At 38.8% G+C, this 10,810-nt stretch overlaps 1 protein-coding gene across 1 annotated transcript; it reads left to right on the plus strand.

Moving 5' to 3' along the window:
- Positions 1-502: 502 nt before the first annotated feature.
- On the plus strand, positions 503-6,436 carry LOC116422955 (zinc finger protein OZF-like). Its single transcript, XM_031963557.1, has 3 exons — positions 503-665; positions 1,667-1,735; positions 4,411-6,436. The coding sequence occupies exons 1-3, from the start codon at positions 632-634 to the stop codon at positions 5,727-5,729; spliced, it is 1,422 nt and encodes a 473-aa protein (XP_031819417.1). The 5' UTR covers positions 503-631; the 3' UTR covers positions 5,730-6,436.
- The last annotated feature ends 4,374 nt before the right edge of the window (positions 6,437-10,810 follow it).

A 10,810-nucleotide genomic window follows, 5' to 3' on the forward strand; every position in this document is an offset into this window, starting at 1 on the left:
GGAATGCAAAATCTTACAAAAATGAATGTTGAAAACTATCTGTACATGCATTTGGAAAAATAAAATACTGTTGCGAGAGAAGGATAGTGTTTCATCTGGATAAGACTTAATTTCTGGCCTTTGAAAAACTTTCTTCTCAGTGATCATGGAAATGTTTTAGCTCTACAGCATATAATACTTGCTAGCTTCACACAAACATTTCATGCCATTTTCTTAATATAGCACTGTTTTATTTCACCTCCACAAATCCTCCTCTCTCGTAGAACCCATAACTTTCCCGATTGCACAGTCAGTGCCATTTCCTAGTAAGACATTTCTCAATTTTATTCCAACACAAAATATAAAATGTGTTTCTCTGTATTCCATTGTTCTTTGGGGGACTTTTTCAGTGCTGGCTCTGAATCCTGTAAGGAGCTGTCACCTTTGGGCAGATCTCTCCTCCATGCTTCAGATCCCTTTTGGAAATTGAGGAGCATTGGATTAGGTCAGTTGTGAAGTGTGTTTCAACTCTTACATCCTCTGGGTTTTGGTGTTTTAGGAGTTGGTGACCTTCAAGGATGTAGCTGTGGACTTCAGCCCTGAGGAGTGGGGTCTGTTGAACCCGGATCAGAAAGAGCTGCACAAGGAGGTCATGCTGGAGAATGCTGCGAACTTGCTCTCCCTGGGTAAGCAGTACTTCCCTTGGAACTCTGGAACTGCCATCAAAACGAATGTCACCATCCCTTCCCTTGGGTGCAGAGTTTCAGGATTTTACCAGTTCTCAAAGGCCCAAGGGCTGCCTCCAGTCCCCTCTTGGGGGTCCTCCTGCTGCCTGATTCTCCTATGAGTGGTCTTTACATTTGTAGGATGGGAGCCAGCAGTTTTGTCTGCAAATCTTCTGAAAACTGATCCTGCCTCTTTTTACTGAACATGGGATAGGAGAAGGAATCCCCTTCCTCTTGGGGGAGGGAGGAGAACTATTTTGTCTTCACAATGTTCTTTTGGTAAATATATATATATATATATATATAAAACATATATATGTAACAAACTTTTACCTCACTGCCCTGGTGTAACTCATAATCACCAGCACAGCAAGTGGGCCCTTGTTCTTCCTTCCTACATCCCCAAAGGCCTGTACAGAAAGAGGAAAGAAAGGGAAGGGAGGAGCTGTTTCCATACATTTGCTGGCATCTTAAGCCTTGTGCTCAGAGCTTCCTTCATGCACATTATCACATTTGCTCCCCATCAAAACCCTTTGTTTTGGCGCCATCTTTATCCCCATTTTACAGGTGTGGAGTATGTATGCTGAAGCAAACAGATGAAATTACTTGCCCAGAGTCACACAGCCAGGACGTGTCTAAATCCAAATTTGAACTTGGGGCTTCCTGACTGCAGGCCCAGTGTTCCCTTCTCTGTGCTTCCAGCTGTCTCTAATGTCCAGAAAATGGAAGCAGTGGGATGAGGCCATCCTGCTAGGAAGAAGCCAGCAAAATCAGATCTTCTGATTCCAGGTTGCCTGCATGGCCTCCTTTCCCATCTGCCCTCTTTCCCTGGCAATAAACACCCTGAAAACCATCTTTGAGTTGCACTTGGAACCACCAGTGGGCCTCACACCCCAGCCCTGTTCCAATGAGGAATAAATGACAAGTTTCAAAGCTCACATTCACTATCCTCCCCTCCCCAGGACTTCCAGTTCCCAGAGAAGATTTCTTCTCCCATGTGGAGAGAGGAGGCCTGAGGAACTCCTGTCCTGGTGAGTGAGTTGCAAGCTGGGGTGTCGGCTGCTGTCCCGGAGGGTTCTTCATGTGATCGGCGTGGGGGTGGGAAAACTGGCTTGGAATCCCTTTTCAGATTTTTGTGTTAGTGAGATCCTGAGCACCTCACTGAGCCTCTGAACCTCAGTCTCTTCATCTGTAAAGTGAGGGGGTTGGACTTCATGGCCTTTCAGTTCCCTTCTAAGAAAGAATCTATGATCCTAATGGAAGTCTTTGTTGGAAATTTTGGGATGTCCAACTATCTATAACCAAGGAAAGAGGGCTCAAGCTGTCTAATATCACTTTTCTTGGGCCTTCGTTAAGCCAAAAAGCATTTATTTTTTAATTTTTGATATTTATTTAAAACTAAAAACAAAATTGAAAAAGACAGAAAAGAACAAATTTTTAAAATGTTTTATGTCCAGCAGAACATAAGGAACATTCAAAATCATAATAATAAATTTCCATAAACCATAAATGAAAGATATTGTATTCAGAACCATCCATTGCTTTTTGCTTCCTTGTAGGTTTTCTTTTGTTCTCTGCTGTGCCCTTTTTACTTTATTCTTTTTCCCTGTTTCATCCTCTGCCAACTCCCAAACTACAGTTAAGTACAGATCTATATGCGACAAGCAGCAACCTCTGAGGAAAGCCGGTCATAAGCTGGAATCAATCAGTTAGAAGACTGCCTTCTTGCCTCTTTCCCTCTCTTCCTACATTTTCTCTTTTCCCCCTCTCTTCTTCCTTCCTTGCCCACTTCCCTATTTCTTTTCTTCTTTCCTTCCTTTCCTCTGTTCACCTAGGAAATAATATACCCTTATCTACAGATGCTCTTAAAAGCATTCCCTCCCTCCCCCTCCCCCCCCTTTCTTCACCTCTGAACCATCCCTGGATAGATTTCTTACTTTTTTTTTCCTTAGGCAATCAGGGTTAAGTGACTGCCTAGGGACATACATCTAGGAAGTATTAAGTGTATGAGGCCAAATTTGAACTGGGATACTCAACTTCAGGTCTGGTGCTCTATCCATTGCTCCACCTAGTCTCCCCAATTCTTTTCATAAGGAACAAACCTTAAACCGAAATCAGTCTGATTCTCATTGACCACCCATAGGTCCCTTACTGAACCCCATTTTGTCTTTGTTTTGGTCCTGATTGACTGACACTGGGTGTATATAGCAGTCATTTCTCCTGGGTGGGAGAGGAGATTCTTTGCCTCCATTACTCTCTAGCCTTAATCATTAATGGGTACAGCTTGAGTCATAGGAGACCTGCTGGAGACCTTACCTTAAGAAGACCTTACCTCTCCCTGCATCCAGAGCATTTGCAGTAATCCTGATTTGTAGCTGGCTACTGGACGCAGATGGCTATAGGGGGAAAAGTGAGGCCGGTGACCTTGTGCAACCCTCGCTCACTTAAATTCAAGTCACTCACGTGTCATGGTATGACCTCCGTCATGCTTTGTCCTCTCTTAAAGGGGAGACTGACAAGATGGGGCCTGACTGCTTTTGTGATTTTCTCTGTCTCCATTCATCACTTTGTGAATGGAGTGGAGATCACTGCCTTACTCAGAAAGAATTCAGACCTAATTCATCCACTTTCTGCCTTGTCCTGGTCCTTTGGCCCATTCCTGGAGGATCATTGGTCTAATTTACATAACTGACAGCTTCCCTTAGGTTAGGGATATGGGAGGCCCTTGTTATTTTCACTATGGGATTTGTTCATTAGGTGAGAGAGAGCAGGAAAGAGACAGAAATGGAAACAGATTTGGCACCTCAGAGGGACCAGCATGAAAGCACCGAGATGGGGTTAGGCCATGTGATCAGCCCTGAGTAACGTCAACCAATCAGTAAACATCGATTAAGCGCCTGTTCTGTTCTATGCATTGCATTGAGCCCTGGGTATACAAAGAGAAGCTGTCAAGAAGTTTTAAATTCAGCATAAAAACTTGGAGATGGTTTGAGAATAAGCAACAATTTATGAAACTTATTCTTAGCTAATCCAGGCAAAGTACTTTTTTTTTTTAATGGAAATACATCATGTTCAACAGTCATATGTATATAAAGAGAGGGGGAGTGAAGTTTATGAAGGAAGGAAGAGTTCAGGTAGAGAGAATCAAAATCATAGTAAAGATAGTAGTTAATAGGCATATGGTGCCTACTGTGTGCCAAGATTTTTATAGGTATAATCTCATTTGATGCTCACAATAACCTGGGAAATGGGTACAATTATTATCTTCATTCTACAAGAAAACTGAGGCAAAGAAGCACATTCTGAGGGGTGAAGAGCTAGGTGGTGCCTGAGATTGAATTTGAAAGAAAGGATTGAAAGTAAAATGGAGAACATCTGTCTAGTTCAATGGATTGAGATGTCTCAGTTTCCAGGTTCCAGTTCTAATCTCTGCTTGCAGGGATTTAGATCAGGTTACTCCGCCATTCAGAGCTCATAGCCTGGTTTCTAAATGATGAGAACCTACACCTTGCCATTGAGTCAGGTTTGTTGTGGGAGTCCAATGTCACTGTATTATGTGTGGAACTCTGTGTTAATTAAATCACTGATTGAATCTGTCAATTTCAGTTAGAAAGCCTTTTGCCTGGAGAAAATAAAAGTCATTGATTTTATTATCAGCCAGCATTAGATGATATATTTATATATGAGTGTGTTTATTTTCTTTCAGATGCAGAGACACAGTTTGATAGGAAGGAGATGAGTGCAAACCTGAAAATGATCTCATGGAATGACCTTTTTCAATATCGTAAATACAGAGCTGTTTTTGCCAACCACAAAAGAAAGCACATTGGAGAGAAACATTGTGAATGGACTAAACACAAAAAAGCTTTAAGAAAGAGTTCCAGTGTTGCTAAAGATAAGAATACACATCCTCAAGAGAAAACATCTGAGTGTCATGAATGTGATGAAACTTTTCTTGAACTCTCTTTCCTTGCCAAGCATCAGAGAATCCATGCTGGAGAGAAACCTTATGAGTGTAAGAAACATGAAAAGACTGTGAAAGAGCAGTCTACTTCGGCTAAACATGAGAGAATTCACACAGAAAAACAGTCTTACAAATGTAATCAGTGTGGAAAGGATTTCCATTGTTATTCCAAATTTTCAAAACATCAGAGAACCCACAATATAGAGAAACCTTATGAATGTAATCAGTGTGGAAAGGTTTTCACACAGCTTTCTGGGCTTGCTATCCATTGCAGAATGCACACTGGAGAGAAAGCTTATGAATGTGGTGAATGTGGAAAGGCTTTCATATACAGCAAGAATTTTGTAAAACATCAAAGAATCCACACTGAAAAGAAACATTATAAATGTAAAGAATGTGGAAAGACTTTCACATATCGCTCCCATCTTGCTATGCATCAGAGAATCCACACTGGAGAAAAACCTTATGAGTGTAATGAATGTGGAAAAGCTTTCACAAAACGCTCCTACCTTGATGCACATCAGAGAATGCACAATGGAGAGAAACCTTATGAATGCAATCAATGTGGAAAGGCTTTCATACAGAGCTCCAATCTCCGTGAGCATCAGATAATCCACACTAAAGAGAAACCTTATGAATGTAAGGAATGTGGAATGGCTTTCATACAGCACTCCAAACTTGCTAGCCATCAGAGAATCCACAGCGGAGAGAAGCCTTATAAATGTAATGAATGTGGAAAGGCTTTCACTCAGAGGGCCAAACTTGCTTATCATATGAGAACCCACACTGGAGAGAAGCCATATGAATGTAAACAATGTGGAAAGGCTTTCTCATATTGCTCCGATCTTCGTGAACATCAGAGAACGCACACTGGAGAGAAGCCTTATGAATGTAAGCAATGTGGAAAGGCTTTCACACAGCGTTCTAGTCTTGCTGTCCATTGGAGAATCCACACTGGAGAGAAGCCTTATGAATGTAATGAATGTGGGAAAGCTTTCACACGGCGGTCTGATCTTGGTAGACATCAGAAAATCCACATGGGACAGAAATCTCATGAATGAGGAAACCTTCAGACAAAGCTCACATCTTGTTTAACAATAGATAGTGCACATTAGAGAAAAACTTTTGAGTGTCTGGATATATATATATATATATATATATATATATATATATATATATTAATCCCTAAGTAGACATGAGAGGTTCCATAGTAGAAGAAAAATCTCATTCATATAATCCATGTGGAAAATCTTTCAGGCTCACTTCATCCCCTAATTTCCACCAGAAAATCCATAGACGATTGAAATCATAGATAAAGGCATAAAAATTGAGGACAGAGCTTGTCAGTCAGCAGGGATTTTCTGCTTGGGAACAAATCTCCTCTGGACTTGGCACAGGAAGGTCTTTAGCCCAAGTTCATCTGAGTTTACATCTGAGGATACGGAGGGGAGAGAAGAATCACATTTACCTGGAAGATAAAGGTGACTAGACACCACAATATTCACAGTGTAAAAAAAAAAATTAGAAAAATTGTCTTTGTAGAAAGGTTTTCATGTGGATCTCATACTTTCTAAATAAATCTTGCTCCAGATTAAACTTATCAATATAATGATGACAGAAGCATCTTCCTACAGCATAAATTTCATTCAACATTGCAATTTTACAATGTGTATAAAGGTTTGAAAATAGATTGAGTTTGTAAATATGTAGAGAATTGACTCTAATTTATAAGAAATCAAGCCATTCTCCAATTGATAAATGGTCAAAAGATATGAACAGATAATTCTCAGATGAAGAAATTGAAACTATTTCCACTCATATGAAAGTGTTCCAAATCACTATTGATTAGAGAAATGCAAATTAAGACAATTCTGAGATACCCCTACACACCTGTCAGATTGGTTAAGATGACAGGAAAAAATAATGATGAATGTTGGAGAGGATGCAGAAAAATTGGGACATTGATGCGTTGTTGGTGGAGCTGTGAACAAATGCAACCATTTTGGAGATCAATCTGGAATTTTGCCCAAAAATTTATCAAACTATGCATACCCTTTGATCCAGCAGTGTTACTACTGGGCTTATACCCAAGGAGATACTAAAGAAGGAAAGGGACCAGTATGTCCCAAAATGTTTGTGGCAGCCCTGTTTGTAGTGGTCAGAAACTGGAAAATGAATGGATGCCCATAAATTGGAGAATGACTGAAAAAATTGTGGTATCTGCACATTATAGAATATTATTGTTGTATAAGAAATGACCAGCAGGTTGAATACAGAGAGGATTGGAGAAACTTACAGGAACTGATGTTAAGTGAACTGAGCAGAACCAGAAGATCACTATATTATACCTCAACAACGATGCTGTGTGAGGATGTATTCTGGTGGAAGTGGATTTCTTCGACAAAGAGAAGATCTAACTCAGTTTCAATTGATCAGTGATGAATAGAAGCAGCTACACCCAGAGAAGGAACACTGGGAAATTAGTGTAAACTGTTGGCATTTTTGTTTTTCTTCCCAGATTATTTTTACTTAGGATATACTGTCACATATTTAACATGTATAGGATTGCTTGCATCTGAGGGAGGGGGTGGAGGGAGGGAGGGAGGGGAAAAGTCAGAACAGAAGTGAATGCAAGGGATAATGCAGGAAAAAATTACCCAGGCATGGGTTCTGTCAATAAAAAGTTATAATTATTAAAAAAAAAAAAAGAAAATAGATTGAGTTTGTCTCTGAAATCCCAAGATTTCTTATTACTCCTGTATAATAGTCCATGGCATTCCTGTGGTATAACCTCAGCCATTTTGCTCACTTTGCTTGATGATATTAGGTGATAGAAAAAGTCATAGTCTAAATGTTTTTATTCTCCTGGATATTTATTTTTGTAATGATGTTTTTAGACTGGTGAACACAACAGATAAGGGGGCTTTTTTGAAGGGGCAAAACCAGATTTCTCTGATAATTACTGACTGTGTAACTTTGGGCAAATCACATAATCTATTCCTACCTGACTTTCTGCATCTGCACAAACTTTATCAGGTCAAAATGCAATAAAAATTTTCATTAATAAAGGACTATGTAAACAGATTAAAAAATAATTTGAGATTAAACAACTGAATCTTATCGAGTGGGTTAACGAATAAATTTAAACATAAGATCCTGACAATGAGACAATATTTCAAAACATTTGGAATAAAGCAAAAGCCATGCTCAGAGGATATTTTATATAACTAAATGCTTACATCAGTAGAATAAAGAAAAAGCAAACCAATGAATTGGATATATAAAAAAGTAGAAAAAAGAATGAATAAAATCTCTTAAACACTAAATTGGAAATCCTAAAAATTAAAGAAGAGATTAATAAAATTGAGTAAAAAACCAAATGCATTTATACAATCATGGTTTTTATGAAAATAAAAGATAAAATAGGCAAATCAGTAATATTTAATAAGAAAAGGAAACCAAATCCCTAGTGTTAAAAAGAGGAAAGATAATATATGACTAATGAAGCTGAAATTAAATCTAGTGTAAGGATTGTTTCAATACATAGCAAAAATGCAAAGAAAGCAAAGAGAAAATAATATATCTACACAGACCTGTTTTAGAAAAAAATTAGAAATTGAAGAGGGCATAAAAATAAGATAAGAGAAAAGCATTAGAAGAGATTCATATCCATCTTTTAAAAATCAAGTACAATATTAAATTATTTGGAACAGTAAGTAAAGAAAGGATCCTCTCAAACTCCTTTTATAAAGCAATATGTGATAATAATACTTCAAGAAGACAGAGAAACAAATCATTAGCTAAAATATTACAAACATACATTGTAACTTAAGTCAGATTTATACCAGGAGTGTAGGATTTTACTTAAAAAAAATTAACAATTGATTCTATCAATAATAAAAGTTTTAAAATCATGATTATATTAATACATGTGTAATGTTCTGATTAACTTTCTGGAGGTCTTGAGACCAGCCTTCATTTTAGCCAAAGCACCATGAGAATAACCAGGTATAAAGTCCAAAAGTCTTTAGTGTCTCCTTCACGGTCTGTCTCCTTGACTGGGCCCCAGATAGCTTTCTGGAGGCCCTTCAGATGGGCCTTGTTCTCAGTGGAGGAAGCAGGAGAGCCACCCCAAGATAGAATGTCTCTCTGAATCTGAGACCTTGAGCTCCTGCTTATACACTCTATTATAATTACATCATTACATTATACTGAGTATATACTGAGTCTCATTCTATCACTAGGGAACCATTATTTGTTGTTAAGATTAAATCAATCATACCGAACGAGAGAACTCACATGCTGAACTAGATAACCATTGTCTTATCAATTCCACCGAGTTAACACCTTGTAAGAATCCTTGTTTCAAGTATATTTCTCCAGAATTCTGGCCCATGACATCTCCAGCTTTCTTTTGTTTTCAGTCATAGGTGGTCATGTGCCCCCTGACTTCTCAGGGAGGTGAAAACCCCAAAAGGAGGTGATGACATCCTCCCTGAATTCTCAGAAAAGGGAGTGAAAACACCAAAAAAGGAGGTGACCAGGTCCATCCTGATGTCTCAGGAAGAGATGAAAAGGGAAATGGGGAGTCAAACCAGATTTTGTTAGCAGGAGATGAGTTCATTTGGTTTTTTTATTAAAGCTTTTTATTTATAAAACATATACATGGGTAGTTTTTCAACATTGACCTTGCAAAACTTTCTGTTCCAAATTTTTCTCTCCTTTCCCCTACCCCCATCCCTAGATAGCAGGTAATCCAATACATATTAAATATGTTAAAATATATAGTAAATCCAATATACGTATAGGTATTTATACAGTTATCTTGGTGCATGAGAAAAATCAGAAGATGACTTCATTTGCTAAGGCTACATGGCAAAATTACCAAATAATATGAATTCAGCTGATTGCCTGTCCTCACTTAGCAGTGAGGCAGCCTGTGACTTTCTAGACCTTGGTGGGGAAAGGGCTGGAGGACAAGCTGACACAAAACACAGGCCAGATGGGAGATATGAAGAGCAAATTCTGTTTATTCATCTGAAGATAAGGGTTTATATGTCTTATACTAAGGCAATAGTCAGTATGTTCTCCTGGGAACATTAGTCTTTTCTCATGGAACTATTAGCTATGAAATCACCCAGACAGTTTCCTCCCTTCCTTTCAATCTCCAAGGACATCCTTTTCCCTAGCGAAAGAACAAAGAGGTGGTGAGGGAACATCCTGAGTTCTCACAGTCATCAGACAGAGGACAAGCTACAGAGAAAATCTGAGCCAATTTTATCCTCTGCCTCCTCAGAGCTGTTCTTCAACCTCTCCCTGTTCTTGTGTGCTACCTTGAGATAATGAAGGGATGCTTGAAACTCATCTAAGGAGTGGCAATCATGTATTAGAAAACTGTAACAAAACATATGAAGGCAGAAAATGTAACAGCAAGCTTGATACATTATTAAAAGGATTGAGGTGGTTTCTCCAATTCAGCACTCTGACTGCAATATCATAAGAAGCAATACCGTCAATATGAGAATCAGTTACTTTATGTTGTATCTTAGAAAAATGACTAATTTCCCATGTAATATTTTCAGAATGCCAAGCACCCTGTAGCTTGTTCTATATTTGCTTAATTGGTAAATTGGTAGAGTTTGAATAAGGAGTTACCCAGAGAAAAGAATAATGATAATCACATTCCCAATTGAAGAGTTTCTAAGTTGTACATGCCTACTTATTGCTCTTACTGATTGTTCTAAAACATCCAATTCTTGTGGCATCACAGCGTCTACATCAATTTGATGTTGTAAAGCTGCAGACGTGAGAAAAGTCCAGTGTGACAGAGTTGACTCAGCAAAATGAAAAGGAGCCCAACCATTTCATCCCCTCTGTCCTTCATCTCACCCTTATTGTCAAACCTGAGGAGATGGCTATGCGCATTTGGTCAATCAGTGACTCTGTGTTGGCCCATGACCAACCTCATTGGTCCATGTAGATGTTTTGACAACTGTTCATCAGGCCAGCCTATGGGCCTGCTCATTAGTTTGGCAGGACAACTTGAAAAGTCTGTCAAGGTCTGCTCATTAGACTGTTTGTTATTAATGGAATTCTGTATTTTGTGTAGACCCTCCTGGAGAATTAAGAGCAAAGTCTACCC

Source organism: Sarcophilus harrisii, chromosome 3 (genome assembly GCF_902635505.1).
Source record: "Sarcophilus harrisii chromosome 3, mSarHar1.11, whole genome shotgun sequence".
In the NCBI taxonomy this organism is placed as follows: domain Eukaryota; kingdom Metazoa; phylum Chordata; class Mammalia; order Dasyuromorphia; family Dasyuridae; genus Sarcophilus; species Sarcophilus harrisii.

What these genes read in the sequence shown, in the direction of transcription:
- LOC116422955 (XM_031963557.1), top strand. Translation starts at nt 632, where the DNA reads ATGCTGGAGAATGCTGCGAACTTGCTCTCCCTGG. An exon ending in TGCGAACTTGCTCTCCCTGG is followed by an intron (nt 666 to 1,666) that starts GTAAGCAGTACT and finishes TCCCCTCCCCAG; the next exon opens with GACTTCCAGTTCCCAGAGAA. An exon ending in CCTGAGGAACTCCTGTCCTG is followed by an intron (nt 1,736 to 4,410) that starts GTGAGTGAGTTG and finishes ATTTTCTTTCAG; the next exon opens with ATGCAGAGACACAGTTTGAT.